Below are 26,266 nucleotides of genomic sequence, written 5' to 3' on the forward strand. Positions count from 1 at the left end.
TCTCAAACATCCTGACAGTATATATGGAATATAACTTAAAGTATAAGAAAGAAGAAAGTTTCTTATACTTAAATGTTATATTCCATATATGAATCCTGACGGAGAGACCAATTTTTTTCACTTGTTTGGGCCTCTTTTTTTAGTCTAGCCGAGTTTTTGAAAGAAACTCGCCGCCGAGTTTTTGCAAAAAACTCAGCGATTACTCGCCGAGTTTTTTGTTGCGAGTTAAAGTCAGAAAAACTCGCAGAGCTCAAAAACTCGGCGAGTTTTTGAAACTCGCCAAGTACTCTGCAAGTGTGCCATCTATGATCGCCACATTGTGTGGAGCTTTCAATCATCTACAGCATTGGAGAACGAAAACTCTTCAATGTTTGGCCAATTTTGAGGCTGTGCAATACCAGCTGATATTATTGCTTGAGAAAGCTTCATACAAAGGTCCAATTTGAGAATATTTGGTGAAGTTTTGAATCAGAAGTATAGGGCAGATCAGATGTTTAATCTTGCTGCTACAGTGGCGCTACAGTGCCCATGCTATAGTATAACGCTATGGTCTTGGTGCTGATTTTTAGTGATTATTTCCAGATTTTGGCAAGGGTTTGAGAGCAGATTGTTTATCATTCGAAGATCAATCATTGGTGACATATTTATTGCTGTTAGTATCTATTCTCTTAACCACATTGGTATCACAAAGAATGCTGCAATCATCTTCCAGAATTTGCTGTCATAATACTTTCAGACCTGCAATCATTGACATTGAAATCCGGGTATGAAAGTGTTGCATGCCAACTATTCGCAATAATGCCTATGCATTTTCAATCATTGTGATGCAGAGTCAACAAGGAAACTTGGTGTTATTAGGCCTAGACACACACACTAGGCTCCACTTACCCCTCATGACAAGATTTGAGGTTTCTCGATACAAGAAAAGACATCACACCAAATTTGTGTAACAAGATCCATCTATCAACCCCTTAAGCCCAACACCTACAAGGCTAGGGTATCACCAAACACATGGAATGAACTCACCAACTTGTGGGATGAATTAGAGGGTTTCTTCAACACATAAATACACCAATTCAACAAGTTTCAACAACCCATGAGCCCCACAACCATGGCTGTCCGAATTGGGCTAGTGAGGAAGGCCTAAGTGCATTAGGTCAACCTAATAGGTTTTTGGACCTTACTTCTCCAAACTCACAAAGGAATTCCCAAACAAATGGAGGTTTCAGATACCCTTTTGGAAGTTCTTCAAAATTCCAAAGTTTCAGATTCCAACCCTCAAGATAAATGCCTGAACCCCAAATCAGTCATATTAGGTCTATAGGCCTAATTGGACAGGTTTGCAAAGGAAGTACACCACCGATGGCTTCCTCAAGTCAGGTTATGGTTTTGGAAGTACTGTCTTACTCTACGAACAACAATTCAAGCATCGGTTTGGCTGATCCATCCCAAATCTGCACTGTATGCATCAATTTGCTTCTCAACACAGGCCGGTCACATGAGGATACCCGGCTAGGGTCAATTTTTTCTCACTTCTCCACACTCTCCTGCATAAGGTTTTTAAAATCTTAAAATACATCCTCTAAACTTGTCTTTCCCCCAAGCCGAGAGTCTTCCACAAGGGAGAGTCAAGTTAGAGACATTTGAACATGAAACCCTAGGTGAGAAGAGGGTTTCAGACCCAGTAGCAGAGATCTGTCTCTAGAACATCACAAACTCCGCCAAAATGAATGCCACCAAAGCCAAAATGATCTTAACACACCCCACCATGTTTCTATGCACAAATTACTGCATTCCCAATCTGACAACACTACAAGAATTGCACAAAGAACGTGAATTTGCAGGAAAATCTGTGTTTTCATTCAACTTCAATCTCCAAACTTTCTTTAACCTTTTCTATCCATCATGTCTTCGACCTTGTGGGACTTAAATATGTCTCAACTAACTCCCCCAACTGATTTTTGAAAGTTTATGACCACTGGGAGGAGTGGTTGGCCGAAAGACAAAGGTTACATTATGTTGTCAACATTCTTGTCAACTTGACAATTTTGATCATCCACATTAACAATCCAACTAATTTGGATTCCACATGATCCAAAGTGACTCAAAAGACTCAAAACTCCTATTCCTATTCTATCATGTCCCCTTCTGGATCGTTATACATATACGGAGAGAAAGAGAGAGAGACCCTAAAAGAAGAAATTATTATTTTATATAATAATTACCAACGAAGGAATATTTGAAATTTATTTTTTTATTAAGTATTATTATTTAATTAACATTTATTAATAGTTATAACTAATAATATTCCGTAAATAATAAGGATGGGTGAAAAGAATACATACAAAGTAATCATATGCTTTTTCTCCAACAAACAAGAATAGTATTTAGACTAATTGACATTAACATTTAATTGGACATTACATCGCTAGAGGTCCTCAATTTTGTGGAGTCTCTAAAAGAGACAAAATTGCGAATGTAATCGGAAGACCATTATTATAGATGGGTTCAAGTATTGTGCTTAGCAAGAACCACCATTTAAGAACACTAATCGTATAGTCAACGATCATGATTAAGGACATATAGGCACTCTAAGAGAATTTACACCGGATGTAAAAATACTTAATAATGTTAATGTATGGATTAATTGAATTAGGTTAGTGTAAATAAATGGTTAAAATGATAATATAAGTAATACATTAAAAATAAAGGAAATATATTTGATATAAAATAATAAAGAAAAGCATCATTTAATATTTAATATATTTTAAAGTGTTATTTAAAATTTAATATATATATAATAATAAAGAAAGTGTCATTTAACATTTAATATATTAAATGGTAATAAGGCAAGGTAATACTTAAGGTATTTTGAACAACCTATTCTAAGCATAGCCCCCCTCCCCCCGATTACCCCCGCACGAAGTGGTGCGACGGTAATCGGGATGCGATTACAACCGCACCCCTTCATGCGGAAGGGGACCCGTGGAGGGGTACAACCCTTCACGGGGTATAAACAAAAACAGCAGCATGCGGTTTAAGGGGGGGCAGAGGAGCGGGAGGTGGAAGGAAGACTAGGAAACAACAAGGAGGAACCGCAGACCGAAATCTAATACTGCGGGTGCAGACAGGTAATGATGTCACCATGTATATATGAGGGAATATAGTTAATAAATATTCTAATATACATATTAATGAATATCAATAATGAATATTAGAATATATATATTAATGAATATTATTAATAAATATTTTAATATATATATTAATGAATATCAATAATGAATATTAGAATATATATATATTAATGAATATTATTAATAAATATTTTAATATATATATTAGAATATATATATTAATGAGCATTATTAATAAATGTTTTAATATATATATTAATGAATATTTTAATATATATATTAATGAATATTAATAACGAATATTTTAATACACATGTTGAGGAATATAAGTAACAAACATTTTAATATATATGTTAACGAATGGTTCTTAGGTGTTGATGAATATGTATGAATATAAGTAATAAATACATATCAATGAATAGTAGAAATATATGTTAAAGAAATAAATGTGAATATTGATTAATGAACATTTTATGAATATATGTTAGGGAATACATGTTAAATCAGGAATTTGTAAATGTGGATTATGGAATGGAAAATAGTAATCAAATGCAAAAATGTATTATAAATGTGATTACATGTTGGAGGCTATAGGGAGGAAACTCACTTGGTCTAAGGGAGGGATTATGATAATCCCTAGGGCAGTATATATACTGAAAACTGATATGCATATGTATGGCTTGGTTGATTAAACTCAACCAAGAAGAGACGGATCTGGCCGGTCCCCTCTGAGGACTTGGATGATGGAGGCATCACCCAAGGCAATGAATAGACAAGGGTCTTCCTTGGATGGCTTGGAGGTTACACCCAAGACAGGATTCGAACTCATCTTCGATTTCCTGAAGGGCTTGGAACCAAGGGGTTCCAAGAAGGCGAGCTTCACGGCCGCCTAAGGACATACTTTCGTATGGCATTCATATCCTTTTTATTAGATGAAAATTATGATCATGTTAATTAAGTATTAAAGATGGATTGCAAATTAAAAATGGTTTATATATATATATATATATATGTTGTATTCTAACAATCTGTTTTGTAGGACAGTAATCTCTAACCAGTAGGGACATTACATATTCATTCTCAACCCTATTGACCAGATTTGACCATATAGGCTTATAAGTGCCAAACATGTCAATGGCCTTACAAAGTGGGTCTTATTACAAAACAAAAGTTCAAAATCAAAAGACGTCCATACTCAGGACCTTGACACATCTAAACACCTAGTTACATCCTTATACTCATGGCATACCATGAGTGATGGTTTGGTTTAAAGGTGCTCCTGCACCACATTGTAATCAGTTTAAAATGCTGCGATAAAAGAGTTTGGAGGTACATATGATTTGTGTGTTATAATACTTCCTTGCTGTAGGTGTTTATTTGCATAGGTAGGTTGCTTGCCAAGTATTTGCATTAATGTCCCTTGGCTGTAGGTGCATATCAGCAATCTTATTACATTATATATACCTTGTACTACTTCCTAAATTCATTTCAATCATTTGCACACGTTCATTTGAGTCCATTGAATGCATACTATCATTATCTTCATTGAAAATACCAAAAAAGAATCACCGGTCAGCAAGTTCAGACCTTGTGTGCAAAGTGTTCGACAATATTCCTTGAGGGTTTAATCAACAACTTGAGGTCAGATTAGTCAAGGGATACTACATAAATGCCTACAAACTTCAAATCCAGGCACAATGGAAGCTTGAGCAGAAGTGTAAAAAAATTAAAACAAATGACAAACTTCTTTTTGAAAATCAATTTTGACCATTTAATTTACCTAAAGTTTCATTATACTATTTTTGATGAATTTTTTAATTAATTTTGAAATTATTCACAACCTAAACTATTATAATGTTTTTAATAGAGCATGAAGTTATTAAGAAATGTGTTATACTTATTCTTCAATTCAAAAATTTGAAACAGCACAAAACTCACCCAGTTCTTTGCCCAAACCTAATCTCAAATTCTAACAATTTTTTTAACTAAAAAACTTTTTTAGAGTCCAAGGGGTAGTGGCTAAGGGTAAACTAGTCCAGTCATAAAGGAGTGCCTTAAGACCAAATCTTCACATTCCAATAAGGAGATCCACAACTTGGCAGGCATGCACATGTAGTGACATGTCAAAGATTGAGGTTTGTTCATCTCTATAAATCGATTTGCACCTAGTAATGGTTGCATATATATTACCCTTAAGTTAAACAAAAAAAAACTGTTTTTTACAATTTTATAATTGTCATATTCAAACTTGAAATTGAGCAATGCGAGTGCAGTTTAATGCATTTCTAACACAATAAAGCAATGATTGCATATTTTAACCAAAACCCAGCCCTACATGTTGTGACCCCAAACACTAGATGTTTGAGAAAAAAAAAATTGATAAGGACAAAATTATGGTCATTCTCTGACATAATCCAGCCTAGGTTTGAACTGCATTATTGTGTAACATAATCTTGGGTCAATTTTTTAATATTTGACCTTCAAAGTTAGCCCCGTTAAACATTTGTTAAGCTTGAATGCACAGACCTTCATTTTATTCCCCAACCTCACCACTCGCCTACTCACAGCTTTATTGTGATTAAGGACACAAAAATGGGTTAGGAATGTCCCCATTATCATTACATAGAAATTCATAGGACATATATTTGAATACTACGAACATGTTACTTTTGTTTTCGCTAAGACAATGGTCATATGAAGTGTATTTACTATTTTCCTTAATTTTCTTTGTGGCTGCTTGTGATAATTCAAAGCTATTTACAGTGTCATAGTGTTGTGGTACAGAAATATTTTCTCCCTCCAGTCCAATTTCTTAGCAATTTACAATCTAGATAATCAATGAAAAAAGAAATTTAAAAATATTCATAACACATTAAAAAATTAAATATAATTGCAGGTCCCCACAATAGGGCTTCAAAGTAATTTCTTAACAGGTATTGAAAACTTCCATCCCCCTTCCCCCTCTCCAGTAGATCTTCACACTTTTAAGAGCATATACCATATTTTCCTGTTTTCTGATTTTTTAGGTTCCATTTAGTCAGCTCTATATAGGAAAGTGTATTTGTAAGCAAGCATAGACAAAATATCTGACTTCTACTGTAAGAAACCTTAATAGAATTTTCTGATCAGTCAACATAGATTTACCAGAACAACTACCCTCAAACCAAACACTAAGTCCTTTGGAAAATTAGTACAGCACAATTATATGAAAGAATATAACAGAGCAGCCTTTGCTAGAAGCGTAAATATATGATATATCTCTATTAACTCAATCTGAAGATTACAATGTATTAGTACCAGGTGTGACAAATGAATGTAATTTATCCAGACAGTAGTGGCTTTTTCCTATATAGCTGTTGTGCTCAGATCTGGGCAGCTAACTGAGATCTGATGTTGGGCTTAAAGGTCAGTAGTGTGGCTGTCTGGTTTAGGTAGATCTGAGTTCCAAATTCTTCATTTCAATCGTTCATGGAACTGATAATCCCGAATCTTGGAATCGCCCTATTAGTCGGTTATATTGCAAACCTGATATTAATTCCAATTCACCCTTTTTCTACAGTTTCCAATGCTGGGATCTTGCTGACTGCAAACTGCACCTGGTTGCCCTGCAGATCGCCCTTGTTCTGGGCCAAAACAGCCCCAAGTTTCTTGTTCCATGCCTTCCTCCAGTGTCTACCAGCAAGAAATGCTCTGAGAAATTGCCTATGATAATTCCCAGATGGCAGAATTAGTACCATGTGAGCTTGATGGTGTACAAATCCTCTCCAATCGCAATGGTGATTAGAACTGATAAATACTCTAGCTGGATCGGCCAACAAGGTTTCTGAAAAGAAGAGCTTGCAGAAATATAAAGAAATCAGCAGGACAAGACTAGGGTTTTTGTCCTAGCCTAAGAGGGCGGCAACGGTTTTCATCCCAGCTAACACCACTTTGGAATCTCTCCCAAAATTCAAGCCAATTTCAGTTACTTTTGCTGAGCCAGCCAGAATTACATATATACCTATTTGTATTAAAGTTGGTGCCCAAGGGTCAAAACAAGTGTCTAGATAAGCTAAATATTATTATTATTTTCAAATTTAATTAATAAGTTGTCGCCCAAAACAAGAGTCTAGGTTCCCTAAGAATTATTAATAGTTTTAAATTAATAATAATTATTATTAATATTTATTTGTTATTGTGTTAGTGTTTTAAAAATAAAAACAGTTTAAGAGCTTAGCCGGAAGGGGGAGCAACGGAAACTTCCTTTGATTTCTTGGGACAGGGTTTGCACTCCAAAGGAGGCAGGAGGTGCGGGTGTAAGGCAACTATCTATTATGAACTTGGCCATGGGTGCGGTTGTGACCTAATTCACACATCGCCCCATCGCAGATGGGAACCCCCAGTTTTTCACTTTTTAGGGTTTTGTCCTAGCTCTGCAGTTTCATAAGTTCATTTTCTGAGAGTTTAAGAGTTAGAGTTTCAAGGTCATCCCAAGTAAAATAGAGAAATCTTGCTCAGAATTGCATTTGAATGTTGTCAAAGTGCTTAGAAGGTCTGAAGGACGAGGTGAAGGACGAGGATCGCAATTGCTTTGGGTCATTTCTAAAAACTTGATATTTTTAGAAATTTCTGCTTTTTTTTTGCTTTTTTGAAAGTGGCATATGGGTTTTGTTCCTCGAGTTATTTTATTACTACCCATTTTGTCGCAATTTGAGAATCTTCTCTCTAGATGTAAAAAGCAAGGTTCAAAATTTTTGCTTTTTTTTGAGATTAGGATTTTGTTCTTCAGGTCATTTCAGTCTTGCCCATGTCTTCAGATTCGAGAAATTTTGCCTCGAGTATAAAAAGCAAGGGTTTGTTTTTTTTGCTTTTTTCTAAAATTAGGGTTTTGATCTTTAGGTCGTATTATTACTACCCATGTTCTCATAATTTAAAAATTTGGTCTTTAAGGGTAAAAAAAGCAAAATGCAAACCCTAATTAGGGTTTTGTTCCAAAAGATCAGCCATATGATCAGTGCCCATGTTCTCAGATTTCGAAAATTAGCTCTCCAAGAGCAAAAAGCAAAGTAGAAACCCTAATTAGGGTTTTGTTCCAGATAAACTGCTCATCAAGTATGAAGGTAACAGTGGGAGATGACACATTAAAAATTTCGCCTAAGTTGAAGAAATGAAAATGGCAGATGATCAGTCAAGTCTGCCCAAGAATGTCAAGAATGGAAGATGTCCAAGCATGATCAATGTCCACCAAGGCATAAGGAAGTTGTCCAAGTGAAAATGTCTGACACTTGGTAAACTCCTACCAACGTTTAACGAACTCATGGCAGTGGTGAATCAAACTCCTACCGGAGGTTAAGCTCATTCACACACAAGGATGTCTGACGGTCTTCAAGGTCCGCCTCATGATCAAGCAAAAATGTCCTACCAATGGTTAATTAACTCTTGGCAAGAGTTAGTTAAACTCCTACTTGAGGTTAGACCATGTTGGAAGAAAAAATAAATAAAAAATAAACTAAGGCACGGAAGTGTAAAGCAAGTTGGAAAGTAAATTTGTCACATAAAAAATTATAATTATTTTCCAAAACTAGAAAAATTATTTTCAAGAGAAATTCAGAAGATTCTTTGCATTTTTGGCAAAGGATGAAATTTTGAGAAGAAAATAAACTTTCCATTTTGGCAAGACTTAAAACAAAAAAACACAAAAAAATAATAAAATAATTTTTTTAAAAAAAAACAACAAAAAAAACAAAAATAAAACTTCTAAGTTTAAAAATCCTAAATTCTATATATTTTCAACCATTCACTTTCACAATTCATTATTCAGGTTGAGAATTTGGAGAGCAGTTGAGAAGAAGTTTTCTCTCAAAATTTGTGAATTTTGAATTTTTGAAGAGAAAATTTCCAGAATAAAATTCTTTTAGTGTTGAAATCAAGAAATTAGGTGCTTTTTTTAGATTTTAACACAGAAATTTAGAGTTGAAGGTAAATTTCAGTATTCAAAGATTCAATCCAGCTGAATTTTCTTACCTTTGTCTTATTTCTCTCAATTTTATCAATTTCTTGACCAAATCCTTCACTTTCAGTCCGCTTTTTCAGAAACTTAACCTTTTGACAGGCTGAAACTGAAATTTTCTGAAAAGAGGATTAAAAATCAGAATTAAAATCTGAAAATATTATGGAATTTTCATGTGTTTTTGCAAGTAAAGGTAGACACACCAAGGAGAGGAATGGCAGACAAAGGTTAAAGTTCGCCTTGTCCAGAAGCATGGAAGATGGCACATGCTTGTCCAAGTTAAAATTCACCCATGATAAGAGAACAAGGTTTGATCAGCTTGGAATCATGTCAAAGCCTAAGCGCATTCAAGAATGGCACACAGACTTCCAAGTCCGCCAAGGTCAAGAAGGATGGCAAAGGCAGCATGAAGAGGAAGCATGTCCAAGACACACCAAGGTTCGCCTTGTCAAAGATGGCTAAGACTCTTCAAAGTCCGCCTCATGCACAAACAAGTTGTCCGACACTTGCTAAACTCCTACCTTCAATTAAGAAACTCATGGCAAGAGTAAAACAAACTCCTACTTGAGGTTAAACAGAACAAACATGTTGAGGCACATGTGAAGTCCGCCAAGGAAATAATTGTCGAATGATAAGCCAAGTCTGCCTTGGCATCAAACACATGAAGTTCGCCATGATCAAACACATCAAGGTTGGCATGAGATTCTTGAACCCGCCAAAAACTTGGCACAAGGCTGTCCAAGTCCGCCCTCCAAAATCAAGGCAAGTTTGGAAAGAGATTGTCCAAGTCCGCCAAAGTGGCAAAGGATAAAGCAAACAAAGTTGGCAAGAGACTTTCAAAGTCTGCCAAGTATAAGAAGACAATGTCTAAGCTTCTTCAAACCCCGCCCATGCACAAAAAGGTTGGCAAATGAACATCAAACTCCGATCTACAGTCAAGGGGAAAATCCTAAGGTCAAGTAAACTCCACCCATGGGTTAGGATGGATAAAGCACTTCAAAATTTGGCACAAAAGAAAGCAAACATTGGAAAAACAAATAAAGCATGAGCATGTCACCAAACATCTTCCAAGTCCGCCAAAGAAAAAGATATGGTTAGGAGAAAAAGATATGGCAAGGCTTCCTCCAAGTCCGCCCAAGAAGAAAAGAAAAGGTTTTGGCAAGAAAGAATTAAAAGATGGCATAGTCCAACTTAGGCAAGTTGAAGTTGGCAAAACGTTGGCCAAGTCCAACTTAGCATAAAAGGCTCCAAGTCCGACTTGGCATAAAAGACTAGGTTGAAAGAGAAAAGCAAAGAGATCTTTGGACAAGGTTAGAAGAAAATACAAGTTAATAAAGTGAATTACACAAAGTTTGCCAAGAAGGATAGACATAAACATTCCAAGTTGACTAGGCATAAATGGAATATGTGAAGATGCAAAAGCAAGACATGAAAATTTGCCTATGGCTCAAGGATAAGACATGAAGAAAATTGACTTGTCGTGCTGAAGACACAAAAATGGCTAGGAAAAATAGATTTGACAAAAGTGGCATATGAAATCAAGGGTCAAACAAACGAACGGGTTGAAAAATAAAAGTTTGACACATAAAAAATGGCTGAGTATGGAATTTTCCGCAACCAAAAGAATTAAATTTTGACTAAGTGTTGGAAGAGAAACAGGAAGAAAGAAGAAGAATAAAGAGGGAAAGTAAGGAGAAGATGAATAAAATCCTTGTCCAAGGGCGGAGTTTGTTCTACTCAGCACAAGCCAGCTCTAGAATTGAAAGCAAATCCATAGGCAAAGTGTGTCAAAGCATGGAAATGGTCAAAATCTTGGCTAGGCGTTGAAGGATCCACATGAAAGTGCCACAAAATAAAATTGACTAGCCAAAATTTGGCGAAGTATGCGAGATACTTCACAGAAAAGTTCCAATTTCGTCCATTGTGGCATAGGCACAAGGGTTAACAAGAATCAAGAAAGAAAGTTTTCAAACTTGGCAAAATATAAGAAAGAAATTCCAGACTTCTTGAAGGATTTCATCTCTTGAAGAGTCAAAGACAAACAACCAATCAAGATCAGATAGTGGCAAGAAGACTATTCCAAACAAATTTCCAAACTTAAGCAATTTTTCACAAATTGGAGAATACAAGGACACTCAACAGTTAGATTGTTCCAAGTCAACATCTCCAAGTTCAACGAACCTGACTTATCCAGAAGCTTCTAGAAGGCACACTTCAAAATGCAACAACCTTCTATTTTATTATTGGTTTATAATTAGCGAGAAGGACAAGTGTCCTCAGATTTAATTTTCTCATTGGTCGAGAGGTAGTTAGTTGTAGCAAACCCTAATTAGGGTTTTATTTTGTAATCTAGACTGTTGATTGAAAATCAATCCTAGCCATTGAATTCTAATTGGGGAGCCTATTTGAGCTCAACCCCTCATTTGTAAATTATGGGAGCATGTTGCAAAACATGTTGAGATAAGTAATTGTTGCGTATGATTGCCAAAGTAATAAGTAATACATTGTTCGAATTGATGGTGATTACCTCTTTTATTTTTGAATTTGCATTGTTCTTATCCCTCATCATAGTTTAGATTTTATTTCATGTATGTTAGAAGAATGCAAGATTTGATAAGTATTGATTTATGGTGAATTTCCGCTCATACTTTTGATGAATGGATGTTTTTTGTTCATTGTATAAAGTTAGTTTGAGCTTATTTTGTGGAGGTTTAACTTCTACTTTGAGTAATATTGTTCAACTATTGGTATCATTCATAAGTATGAAAATCATAAGCACATCCCTTGAAGATTGCACTCACTTTGTGTAGTTGTCCTAAGCGTGGCGAAGCAAAGTGTTGTTATTGAAGTCACCTAGTCAATGTCGTCTCTTGAATTCTTAGGAATAGGTTGAATTTCTGAACCCTTATCTCCTTTTCATTTTTCTTGAAGTCCGTGATCCAAGTCCTAGATGATAGAGCTTCATTGTCTAAACCTCCATTGTGAATTGAACATTCCAAGCGTAAGTCCCTTTGTGTATTACCAGCATATCACAACACCCATTGAACTTATCCGCATGTCAAGGCCTGACAAAAGAAACCTTGGAATCGCCATATGATATTAGCATAAGCGGTGATTTTTCAAGAGAGAATAGAGTGTCTTTGGATATTTTATTCTAATGTTTGGTAGATGATAAAACAGACACCAACAAGTGCCCAACTGGTTTGGAATTTATATGCAAATGGGGAGCACTAGTGGGTGAAAATTCTTAAAAGGAAATATTTGGATTTGGATGAGTCAACCCGCATATTGACAACAAGGGACCCTACCAAGGGATCGGCAATATGGGAACTATATGATGAAATGTAGAGACAATCACAAAGCACATCACATGGGAAATTAGGAATAGGCAAAATGTATCCTTTTGGATGGATTCATGGGAAGGATTGGAACCAATTAATAGCCATCCCACTCTGGCTGAAATCAAAGAGGAGACCATAAGAGTTTGGGGAAGGAAGGTGAAAGACTCTGGCACCATCATCGCTCAGAATGGAGTTGCCAAATGGCGATGGCACTCACTACGGAAGCTAAATGCACCTAATTAACAGAACCAAGACCTCAACACAATCATCAAAAACAAAAACTTTACTCCATCATGCAAGCTTGACAGGATAAGGTGGTGTGGCTCTAACACTGGGATTTATAAAGTCAAGTTTGGGTACAAGATAAAGGAAGCGGTTGTGGTGAGACAGAATTGGCAAAGCAAGCTGTTGTGGAATAAGCATTGTCTCCCAAAGGCTGGAATGTTTGCTTGGATGGCCATCCAAAAGAGAATTCTTACTAGAGATAGACTAGAAAAGTTAGGAATTCAAGGTCTTGGGAGATATATTTTATGTGAAAAAGAGTTGGAAACATGAATCATTTATTGTTGGGTTGCCAATATGCAAGGGTATGTTGGAAGTATTTCATGGCCAAACTCAAGTTTCAATGCTCTATCCTGCAAGATCTCATGGACTGGTTTAATATATGGCCAAAGCGACCCAGTGAAGCACTATTTTGTAGCTTGTGGACTATTACGCCCTCAACAATAATATGGGAGATATTGAAAGAGTAGAATCGAAGGATCTTCCAAGGCAAGGAAATGCCAATTGGAATGCTATGTAAGAAAATCGAAGCCCACATAGTGAAATCGATCAAATCTGCAGCAAGAAACAAACCAATCAAAAAGAACATCTTTACCAGTTGGGATGATGCAGTAATGAAGTTTTTTTCCAGGTTTGAAAGTTCCACCAATTAATGAAGGGAGGGTGAAATCTCCCATGACTGCGAGAAACGAGGCTCGATGGAACGCCCCAAAAGCTGGGTGGATTAAAATAAACTTCAACGGGGCTTGCAAAGGCAATCCTAGACTCGATGGAATTGGATATAAGGATCTAGAGATTCACTTTAGAGAGCTAGCACAATTAGGGCAAGAGGGCATAATGGAGCACTATGTGGCAGGATTTTAGAGGCTATTGGTGATGGTTCTAGATGTAAGGGAAAGTAGGCTCATAGTTTTTTTTGTAGAGGGCCTATCGGAACCACTCAAGGGTTTGGTAAGGGAATTTGATTCGAATTGCTTGCAGGAGGCCATCAAAAGAACCTTGAATTTGGAGGATTTAGTGGCCAAGAGCAAATTTCACTCAAAGAATGCACCACTGATTCAACACATGAAGCGTCCTTATAAAAGTTTCCTTCAACCTAAGACACTACCCCCAAAATTGAACAAGGTTGAGGAGTCCAAATGAATCATGAGGGAAAAAATTATGCTTTACTTGTAGAGAGCCATGGCTGTCAAGCCACTGGTGTTTGGGAAAGGGACAAATGCATTTCATACAAGTTGTTTTTGACGAGGATTTGGGGGGTAGATGAGCTCAAGCCTAGGGCTAGTGGGGACAAGGAGAAGATCAAAGGGATTTAGGATTGGACTAAACCAAGGAATTTATCATGTTTGAGAGGATTTGTGGGACTTTTTAGCTACTGCAGAAGATTTGTGAAGGCTTTTTCACAGCCTGCAACCTCATTGACAGACTTGATTGAGAAGGGGGCTTTCACTTGGAGCACTTCAACACACAGAGCTTTTGACAAGCTGAATCAGGTAATGAGTTCATTTCTTATTTTGGCTCTTCCTGATTTCTCACTTCCCTTTGTCTTAGAATGTGATGCTTCATGAGAGGGGATTGGGGTAATCTTTATGTAGAATTGACAACCCATAGCATTTGAGAGCAGGAATCTCAAGGAGATGGAGAAGAGCAGCTCTATTTATGACAAAGAGATGTTAGCCATCATGTATGCATTGACCAAATTCAGCAATACTTGGTTTGTGGGTAGTTTGTGACGAAAACAGATCATAACAGCTTGAAGTTCTTCCTCAATCAGAAGGATTTGAATGATAGACAACAAAAATGGCTAAGTTGCAACTCTATGCTTTTGACATTGATTATGTTAAGGAAAATAATAATGTGGTGGATGCTGCACTCTCTAGGAAACTTTATTTCTACGCTCATGACTGATATGTTTGCTGATTGGAAGGTTTCTATAATTGTTGAATATGCCAAGAACACATTTGCTAGAAAGTTACATGATGATTGATACCAAGTGTTTGATGAGCTCATCCTATACAAGAATAGGGTGTATCTTGTATTGGAATTGAAGGTGAAAGAGATAATTTTGAGGGCATGTCTTGACACACCACTTGTTGGTCATCCAGGGTACTACAAGACATAATTGCAAGTGAAGAAACGTTTTTCATGGAAGGGTGGTTTGCCAACGAAATAAAATTGAGTGTGGATTTCTGTTTGGTTTGTTGCAGTTGTTGCCCATTAGAAATGGGAAAGTATTTCCATGGATTTCATCATAGAATCATTGAAGTTTGTAAGGTAAGGATTGTATCTATGTGGTTGTTAATAGTTTCACTAAATATGCTCATTCTCATGCTATATCTTCATAGTACAAGGCTCCATGAGTGGCTGATGTATTCTTTATAGAAGATTTTTAAATTTCATGGTTTTCTAAGGAACATTGTGAGCGATAGGGACAACAAATTTATCAGCCTATTTAGGCAAGATCTCTTTCTATTAACATGCATGGAATTGACCCCAAGTAGTACGCTGTCACCTTTAAACAAATGGGCAAACAAAAATTGTGAACAAATGGATTGAAGGTTATTTGAAAAACTATGTTAGAGGACAACAACATGGGTCAAATGAATGCATCTTGGACAGTATTGCTTCTATTCTTCTCATCACATGTCTATAGTAATGACACCTTTGAAGGCACTCTATAGTTATGATGTTGTTTCATTCATGGATTTGATTCTTTCGGATAGTAGAGTCCTAGGAGCAAAAGACTTGGTTCAGCAAAGATTAGACTTTGAGAAGGCACTCAAAAATAACCTACAATAGTCCCAAAATCAGCAAAAGATGTATGCTGATCGCCATTGAACTAAAGGGTTTTTGAGGTGGGAGACATGGTATTCTTGAGATTACAACCCTACAAACAATCTACCCTCAAGGGAAGTGGTGTAGAGAAGTTGAAACCACAATTTTATGGGCATTATATGATTATAAGGAGGATTGGTGAGGTTGCACACAAGTTGGAACTTCCTGCAAACAACAAAATTCATAATATTTTCCATGTATTATGCTTGGAAAAGGCCCTTGGACCACAAGTCACACCATCACTTGAGTTGCCACTACTTGGCGATTAAGGGAAATCAATTTTGAAACCCAAGGCAATCATGGATGTAAGAGAGAAGAAGTTGAGGAACAAGGGTATATTTTGGTGAAATGGAGGAATCTTTCACTTGAGGATGTGACATGGGAAGGTGTGGAGATTTTTGAGCATTCAAGATTGAAATTGCTTGGGGACAAGCAATCTTGGTAGGGGAGGACTGTTATATCCCCGAGGCCACCTTGTAGCTCTTAAGTTTTTTTTTTGGTAATTTAATAGTTGCTAAAGGGCAACACCTTTAATATTAATATCAAAAAACTATTACATCTTGTCCATTTTGTCTGGACTACTATTCCACCCTTTTGATCTGCAGACTATGAGATTTACCGTATGATCTAACGAGGGGACAATATAGCCACCCCGTAGCCCAAACCCATAACCTTTACTACACAAAAATATCCCTATACAACTATAGCAGTCTCCAAGACCCAAATTGGAGACAAGCACTCTATATTAGAATAATATCTTTCTCTTTGTGTTATTAATGGTCATTTAAGTTGTTTCTAATTTCGCCTCTAGTTAACGATTGTTTCTTTTAGAAACATCGTCCTTGTAACTCTATTTAAAGGAGCTTTGTCTCCTTGATTAATTGAACAACATCGATTCTTTGAAATACATATGCTTTTGCATCTGTATTATGGTATCAGAGCCTTGGTTATTTTCGAAAATAATTTTTCAATTAAAAATTCGTCACAAATTTTTAACAGTTTTTTTGAAAAATTTATTTGTTTTTCGAAATTGCTACTTTGGCAGTTCGTTTTGGCTGCAGATACTAGGGTTTTCTCGCTATTTTCTGCCCTCTCTCGCGACCCGTCTCTCCTACATTTCACGCAACCACGCGACAGGTTTTTTTTCCCGCCTGCAGATTTTTTTCTGCCATTTTTGGACGGAAATCTGCATTTTCGGCTAGGGTTTTGACCCTGCAGATTCAGTCGAAAAAAATTTCTGAGCACGGATTCGTGATGGGTTTTTCGAGATCTCAACTGGGTCGTCGTCAGAATTTTTGGGTACCTCGATTTTCGAGCCAGCGGATCTAGATTCCGACAACAGATTCTTTCTGGGTTTTTGCAAGGATTTCTAGGTTGTCTTCGGATTTTTCTGGGTCAACCAGAATTTTTTTCTTGAAATTCGTGCCCGCTGTACTTCATTTTTTGAAGTCTGAACCTACATATGCTTCTGTTTCTGCATTGGGATTCGAATTTTTTGAATTCTGTGCCAGTGCCTCTTCTCAGTTTTTTCGTTTTCCATGCATTGGGAAACATGCAAGATGGCATCATTGACCAACTTGATGCTGGAAGGCAGTCAGGTTTTGTGCACTTAGCATCTTCTCAATACCTCGTTTTTCGTGCCTCAAAAAGCGTGAAGATGGCTTATGGGCATTGATGTTTGTTTCGGTTTTTAATATTTTTTTACCTAAAAAAAAATTCTGATGGGTTTTAATATTTTTTTCCCTTGAAAAAATTTGTGGGTTTTTTAATATTTTTTGTCCCTGTAAAAAAAAATCATGGGAGGGTTTATGATTTTTTCCTCAAAAATTGTACTTTGCTGCAGTCTGTTTTTCGTCGCCCCTGGAGTTGTTGTGCGAACATCTGCACTAGTCTCTTATTTGTAGTCTATTTTCGGGCATCTTGCTCGTTTGCAATAGTTTGGTGGGTTTGCCAATTTTTTCCTCAAAATCGTGATAGCTGTTCTTGGTGTGTCTCTGGTTACAAGGAGGGACAGTTCTCCAACATCAGGTTGGACGGTTGGTGTTGTTTTGGGTATCTCCAGAAGTTCTGCAGTTTCTGGGAGGGTTGGTGGTAGACTCAGCTCAAGTGGCAAAGTTAGTGGCAGGCTCTTGTCTTCTGTTGTAGCGTGTTCTGAGAAGAAGGGGGCAACCTTCTCTGTTATTTCTCTTGGTAGTTAGAATGATGACCATTAAAGGAGGGTATTAGAATAATATCTTTCTCTTTGTGTTATTAATGGTCATTTAAGTTGTTTCTAATTTCGCCTATATTTAACGATTGTTTCTTTTAGAAACATTGTCTTTGTAACTCTATTTAAAGGAGCTTTGTCTCCTCGATTAATTGAGCAACATCGATTCTTTGAAATCCATATGCTTTTGCATCCGTATTACTCTATACAAATTATATCGATCACCTAGGTAGTAATGCTGACATACTATTAACTTGTTATCACTATCTTAAAACCACCAAAATGGGAAGCAAAGCACCTCCCAACCCGAAGCTATTACACACCTTCTGCTCATGATTTCTTTGCAGCCATCCCCCTAGCCACCACCAAACATTCCAACTCGCACTCATCGTGTGCAAAATTGTTTGCCATTTCCGCCGCATCTCAACCATCGTTCTTCATCCATTCCTCCCCCTGGGAGGAGAGGCCCAATTTCGGGTTGGCGTCAGACTTAGAGTCTAACTCCAACAAACCCTCTGCTTTCAAATACTTCTTGACCCACCCATCCTCTGAGCATGACGAGATCCAAGACAGTCACAAAAGAAAGCCAATGCTCCTCTCCATCTCTCCCCATCCCTTTCGAGTAATTTTGGTTCCAAGGTGCGAACAATGGGAAACCTTTTGTATGCAGTTTCTGGATTTGATTGGGTGAGAAATTTTTGACCATATACATATATATATATATATATGTATATATGTATATGTATATATGCATATATACATACACACACACATGGTTTTTGTTGTTTTATATTTATTGTGCATTTATGTATTGAGATTGGTGTATTTTCTTGTTGATTGATTACTTTATTAATTATGTTATTTATATATGCGTGTGGTGTGAGTGTGTTTGCATATGTACATATGTATACACATACATATATTTTTATATTTTTATATTTATTTTATTTTATTTTATTTTCATTTTTATTTTTATTTTTAAATTTATTATTTATTTATTGGTTTATGCACTAGTGGTCTTACGTTATTTATCTTTGTTTTTTCCTTATTTTTACTTATTTGGTCTTTCAATTTATTATTATTATTTTATATTATTATTGTGTGTATTTTATATATTTTTAATTATTCTTTGACCTTGGGTTTCCTTGTTCCTCATGCTCATACCCCTCTTTATATTGATGCCTTGGTCTGCAACTCACTATCTTTCAACTCCTTGAACTCTCTTGCATCCTAATGATGAATCACAGAGTGTGATTTGAAATGTTTGATCATTTGATAGTCAAAAATTTCTCACACAATCAAATCTAGAAACTGCATACAAGATTTGAATGGATTGTGAAAATCTTATAGCTTTGAACGAGAAACTTCCTTACCTTTGCACCGTGACCTTTCAACATATAGTAGTTCTGCAACAATGGAATGGGCAAATCGCCATCCACATTGTCCAAGACAACATCAATTTCTCCAAGGCATGCTTGAAAAGCATTTGGCATAATTTCTTGGCTCTTGACTTCGACACCCCCATATACAAGATCATAGCAAGAAACATGGTTGTCACATGTGTATTAACTTGGTAGTTGTGAAAGGTTGAAAGAAATTCACCCCCCAAAATAGATTGATAGCATGGAGAACCAAAGGATGGCCCGAAGAGAGTATGGACACCAATCGTTGACCACGCCTAAGAAGGCCATTTGCTATTTTGTTGATTCAAGAAGGATAGGCATGTCCATCGCTCACAATTTTGAGCAGGCAACATAGAATTAGTCATCAATCACCGTTTGTGTCTATTTCAAGTAGCTCACCATGTCTCTTCATGATGATTTTTGGCATTATAAACAATGCTTAGCTGTCTGACATGACTATCAAAATCTAAAACCTATCTTGAGGGATTTGATTTGGACAATATCGTACATTTGTGAGCTTAATCCGTATTGTCATCATTACTACTTGGCACACTGCTTTCGGCCTAGATCATGTCATAATTAATCGACACGCCTAGGCTGCCACCATTGCCTAGTCTCATATTAATCTTAACCCAATTTGTGTCCACCTATCGTCAATCTCTTTTGCCCAACTTCGTTGTACCTCATGCTGAGGAGAGCGTTTGTCCTTCCAAGTCCCATCATATTGTTGAAAACTAGACTCGCAAAAAGTACATGGCTTCTCCAAATCACCTCTCCACGTGGCCATCAGGAAACCACCCTCACCGAGTCACCAATCATTCAATTTCATTTATATCTTCTATGGCCATTTTGGCCAACCTGTCCGCTGCCTCATTGCCTTCTCTATAGACATGGCCAATTTTGAATTCCTCAAACTTACCAATCAATTCCTTTATATCAAATCTCTCCATCAATCTTTGGTTGTACTCTTCTAAGGTAGTGATTGAATCATGTCCTTAGGTCACTATGCCATGGTACCACCACTCGTGGGCTACACCTTCGAGATGCAAGGTGGCAAACTTGTTGGCTTCTTCTTCAAAAACTGGGTTCAAGATAATTATGTATCTGATTTATGCAGCCATGCTCTAACTAAACAACTTCCCGATCCATCAAAAGTATTGTAATCTTTCCCAAACAATATTGTATGTACGTACAAGGCTTCTCTTCGTACCTTCTCCTTCTATGTCCATTTCTTGTCTTCATGTCATAATACTCCATGAATGGCATGTCACATCGGATGGCTAGGCTTAGAGCACTATAATCAGCCTAATATCTTGCTATCTCGTCATTAAAATTAGGTGGTACTTGCTGCTCTTCTTCAAGTGGGTCTTCTCCTTTTTGCAAGAATCTACCTATGAATGTCTTGGCTGGAGGATTCACTTCAACTCCACTATTGGCAGAGTGACTTCCTTCATTCCCATTGGAATTAGACATCCCAGCACTCCATTGCTGGTTCATTTCCCTCAAAATCCTCACCATCTCAGACATAGACTCTCTTATGGAGGATTATAATTCTCCAGCCAGCTCTCTGTATTAGTTTCTAATGACCTCTTGAAGATTGATTTTCTCATTCCTGTCACCCATGGCTTCTTCCTTCTCCTTTCCCTTTCCTGGTACCTGATTTCACAATCACTCTTCTACATAAATCTGCATGACATACCCACAGGCTAGCAGAAACAAAAGCTCTAAAAACACTGCAAGCAACCCTAAACAAAATCTCTGACTTCTATAGTAAGTAACGTTGACAAAGATTTCTGACCAGCCAATATAAATTTACCAGCACAACTATCCTCAAATGAAACACTAAATCCTTTTTGAAAATTAGTACAGCAGAATTATATGAAAGAATATAACTGAGCAGCCTTTGCTAGAAGCATAAATGTATGACTTATCTCAATTAATTCAATCTAAAGATTACAATGCAACAGTTTCCAGGTGTGACAAATGAATGTAATTTATCCGGACGGTAGCAGCTTTTTCCTATACTGTTGATGTGCCCAGATCTGGGGAACTAACTGGAATCCAATATCTTCCTCTTTTAATTGGGTTTAAAGGTCAGCACCCTGGCTGTCTAGTTTAGGCGAATCTGTGTTCCCAATTCTTCATTTCAATCGTTCAATGGAACTGATAATCCTCAACCTTGGAATAGCCCTGTTAGCTGGTTCTGGTGCAGACCTGACATTAATACCAATTGACCCTTTTTCTGAGGTTTCCAAAGCTGTGATCTTGCTGGCTGTAGACTGCACCCGGTCACCCTGCAGATGACCCTTGTTCTGGGCCAAACAGCCCCAGGATTTTTGTTATACACCTTCCTCCAGTGCCTGCCAGCAAAAAATACTCTGAGAAGTCGCTTATGATAGTGCCCAGATGGCAAATATAGTGGCCTGCGACCTTGATGTTGTACAAATCATCTCCAATCGCAATGGTGATCAGACCTGGTAAGTACTCTAGCTAGATTAGTCAACAAGGTTTTTGAATAGAATGAATTTGCAGAAATATAAAGAAATCAGCAAGTCAAGGTTAGGGTTTTCATCCTAACCTTTGAGGGCAGCTAGGGTTTTCGTCCCAGTCAACACCAATTTGAAATCTCTCCTGAAATTCATGCCAAGTTCAGTTACTTTCGTCCAGCCAGCCAGAATTACATATATAACTGTTTGTATTAAAGTTGACGCCCAAAACAAGTGTCTAGGTCAGTTAAGAATTATTATTATTTTCAAATTAATATTAAAGTTGGCGCTCAAAACAAGTGTCTAGGTGGGCTAAGTAATAATATTATTATTTATATTTATTATTATGTGTTAGTGTTTAAAAACACTTTAGGAGCTGCAAATCGGCCTCAGGTACGTGACGGTATTAAGTGTTCACAGTTTACAAATTATTAAAAAATTGAATAATTTGGCTTAAGCAATAAATGCTGAAATTGTGGATGCCATTGAGCTTTCTTGAATACTTGTTCAATCCCTCTTATTCTGCTGAATTTTAAAAAACCGACACCAAGTTTTTACTGCTCCTTCAATCCCTCTCTTCTGAAATTTACAAACCCTAAATTAAGTTCTGATATTATAGTGCATTATTGAAACCCCAAAATCCACCGACTTAAAATAAATATAATTGGATTTTCCAGAGTCACGATACACAGTCTGTTCGGCCATGGTCTAGTAGCGGTTGCAATGAAGTGTACACATGCAGAATACCAAATTTCTTTTGGCTTGAATTTCAAGAATTGATATGTATTCAGATGAAATGTTCTACATTGATCCATTCAGTGCATATGGAAATTAAGTTGCTGCAAGTTTTTGCTTCAGGACCCACTTCTTATTCAAAAGAAAATTCCCCAGATTCTACGTGAATTCTAAATTTACCGTGTCAACCAAAGTTATTGTATCTTGGTTTTTGATCTCTTAGAATGTTTCTAAAATAAATGGGAAGAAAAGCTACAAGCCAAAAGGCTGTGCAGGCTTTGAGCGGGCTCATTTCAAAGCCCGAAGGCATAACCCTTGGAGTATGCCAGTTTGCTGAGTTTAGAGTTTGACCCAATGAATCTTTGGAAAATTCGATAAATACTAAAGCTCAAAACTCCTCCTCTAGTTAAAACAATAAAAATTAATTTGATATGCAACTAAAACATATATTCGTCCTGATGATGAATCAGCTAGGAAAATGTGAGCCATCTATTCAAAAACATTCTTTCACAAATTCTCCAGAAACATCTTCTATTTTCATAGACTCTGGATACTTAGAAACTCACCAAAACAAAGTGTTTGCCATGTTTTACAATTCTTTAAAGTTACTGAAATGCAAAGAATAAAAGAACGTTATACAAAAAGAAAGGAACGAGAAATATTGAGTTCATAATTCTTACCAGCCCTTATTTTTTAGTTGCTCCGCCAAATACTGCCCTACGAAACCCATGCCAAATATAAATATATGTCTGTTCGAAACGGGGGCTTCAATTCCATCTGTAAGTGAAACCTTCATACGAATTTGCGTACTTTGCCTTCGAAGCTTGCGGATTTTGCAGGTTAAGAGCTTAAAACGCTGGCCTTCAACATGGGAATCGAATGGAAAAGTAGGAAGACGTCGTTGAATGGTGTGCAAAGGAAGATTTTTGTAATAAACATGGGGCTCCATTTGTAAATGGAGAGCGGAAGAATGGAGGGAAGCGTATATTCGAGAGGTTAATATATCGATGTAATTGATTTTTCTGTTCAACGGCACGAAGTCTTTAATATAATTTTAACTAGCAATCACACCTTTGTGTGCAATGGCTATACATTAGGAAGATAAATTAGAGAAAATTTTGTTATATTTTTTTTATTTTTTATGTATATATTTGTGTAGTATATAAGGTCAATCGATAATTGATTTAGAAAATGATGTTGTTTGTGCAACAAAGGTCTCAATGAAGAAGTAATAGATTGAAATCAATTATGCATCCACTTACATGAATCCAAAAAACATGGTGTTGTTTGTGCAACAAAGGTCTGAATGAAGAAGTAATAGATTGAAATCAATTATGCATCCACTTACATGAATCCAAAAATGAGCGAAATAAAACTTATGAATTAAGGAAATCATCAGGTTCTATTACCAATAGGATCTAGGGGGAGAGAGAGGGATGGAAAGGGATAAATAGAGGGGGAAAGAGTGAGACAAGGGGGTGAGGAGATAGAGATAGAGAGGAAGATAAAGATGGATATGGAAGAGGATAGGGATATGGAGACGAGATGGAGAGATTAAGAGAGATGAGAGACAGGGATAGGTAGAGATGGAAGAGATAAATAAATAGAGAGGCGGAGAGGGAGAGATCAAAAGATAAAGATAGAGATAGAAAGTTATAGAGAGAGAGAGGGGGAGATATAGGGATAGATAGATGGAGAAATACTAAGATAGATATAGAGGGAGAAATGAAAGAATAAATATAAAGAGATAGAGATAGAGATAGAGATACAAAGAGATGTAGAAATAGAGGTCTAGGAAGAGGGAGAGGGAGAGAGATGGGAAAATGTCTAGAGATAGAGGGGAAGAAAGGAATATAGAGGTAGAGTTGAAGATAGAGTGAGAGAGGAAGAGAGAGACAAATAGATAGAGGGATAGAAGAAGATAAAGAGACAAAGATAGAGAGAGAGAGAGATGGAGAGGAAGAGAAAGATAAAAAAAGATAGAGAGATATACAGGGGAAAAGGGAGAGAGGAAGAGAGGGGGGGATAGGGGTGGAGTGAGAGAGGGAGAGATGGGGAGAGAGAGGGTGTGTGTGAGAGAGTGTGAGTGTGAAAGAGAGAGATATGTAGAGAGTGAGGAGGGAGAGGTAGACAGAGGAGAGAGAAGTAGAGAGATTTAGAAAGAGGGAGTGATAAGGAGAGAGAGGAAGAGAGGGAAAGATGGGTATGGGAAGGAGTAGATATATAAATGAGAGGTGTGCTATAAATTTAACTATAAAAAATGTTAAATTAATTTGTAAATTATTATGCACTACTAAATAGAATTTAAATAATATGCATTTTTTCTGTTGGTTATTACTAAAAATATTGTTATTAAATTATGTTTTGTAATAATATTAAAATTTCCTTGCAATATTAGTGTATGTTTGGTGTACAATTATCTGAGAGAGATATAGAGATATGGAGAGAGCAACAAGAGATTTGGGTAAAACTCCTAGAAGGATGCAGAATAAATGACAATGCAGAGGAAAGCTAAGACTTTCTTTGTGTATGACAAGCCCAACAATTGGGCACTTGACTGTCCAAAAAAGTAGAGGCTTAATGCAGCCAACGACAACCTTATGAAGGAAACTATCCATGAAATGGGTTTCTTGCGAATGTGGTCCATTGGGGAGCATGAAAATGAAAGTTAAACTATATTTTGAAAGTATATATACACGTAGCATACTCTAGGTTACCACAGCTTATAATAGATAGTTCACTTTGTTGATATATTTCCTTGTAGGTATTATTTACCAATGATATAAGATGGATGATGTGGGCAATTACTACTCTAGGGTTAAGGAGATATTCGATGAGGTCTTGTGCCTTGTATGCTTTGTGTTACCATTTAAGAGATTTAAGTGTGCCAACATATTTGATCAATCTCATACATTTTAGAAAAATTTACAAATGAAATTTTTCATATTTAATTCATGTTTGAACTTCAAGGAGACCAACCATCTCAACAACTTCTCAACTATAAATATCACCTAATAAATGGCTTGGAACACTCCCATTGAAACCCTTGAGGGTTTGATTTCCTCATATCTCTATAAAAAAAATTGTGCGAAAACCTAAACACAAATCCCTTTCTATATAAATTGCCTTGAACCTAAAAATAATAGATCTCACCAGCATTACCCACATGTAAAGTGTCTCACTTAATAGTAGTATGTAGAATTATACTTGCATGAAAAATACATTAGTGAAAGAAATTTATAATGATCACATTGTAGCTCGCATTATACATTATTTACAATAGGTAAAATTTTGTGAACTTCAATTGTTTCCACTATATTTGTTGAATGGTAAATAACAATAATACAAGGGTCCTGGCAACCCTTGCATGTGTTTTCTATGCCATTTATATTTTTAGTGAAGCTATGTGTTCAACATACTGCTCTTGGCAAGATACATGTTTAAAATAGGCATATTAGTTCAAGAAGGATATTGGGGAAGTAACTTAATGTAGGTAGAAATATAATCAACAGTGACTCTATAGAATCTCATTCTTCAAGATGGTTGTGACATTTTTACAAACACTGCTAGAGCCATTTGTGAGGTTCTTTTATTTGTTGAAAGGATCATACTCCAATTTTATTAAGTTATAATAGGGGATGACATAGTAGACTTTGAAGAAAATCACACTTATTCTTCTTTGGGACTATTTAGCCAAGACTCACATAATATTTTGTAAGCTTCATCAATTTCAACTATTAGGTAGAGCCTCCTCTAACAATGTTTTAATGGAAGGCAAGTTTAATAAAGGCATGTAGAATGTATCTTTGGTTAATGATGAATTGGGTGTGAAGCTTCATTATAGACATGGGA

General features: G+C 36.5%; 1 protein-coding gene across 2 annotated transcripts in view; it reads right to left on the bottom strand.

The window, feature by feature from the left end:
• LOC131048987 (uncharacterized) overlaps window positions 1-23,437 on the bottom strand; it is a 185,283-nt gene extending 161,846 nt beyond the window's left edge. For both annotated transcript variants that reach the window (XM_057982981.2, XM_057982980.2), the window contains exon 1: window positions 23,095-23,437. In XM_057982981.2, coding sequence (XP_057838964.2) covers window positions 23,095-23,363 — 269 coding nt within the window. In that variant the 5' untranslated portion in view covers window positions 23,364-23,437. The remainder of the gene's footprint in view (window positions 1-23,094) is intronic.
• Window positions 23,438-26,266: the final 2,829 nt, after the last annotated feature.

The sequence above is a fragment of the Cryptomeria japonica genome, chromosome 4, assembly GCF_030272615.1.
Source record: "Cryptomeria japonica chromosome 4, Sugi_1.0, whole genome shotgun sequence".
Taxonomy (NCBI): Eukaryota; Viridiplantae; Streptophyta; class Pinopsida; order Cupressales; family Cupressaceae; genus Cryptomeria; species Cryptomeria japonica.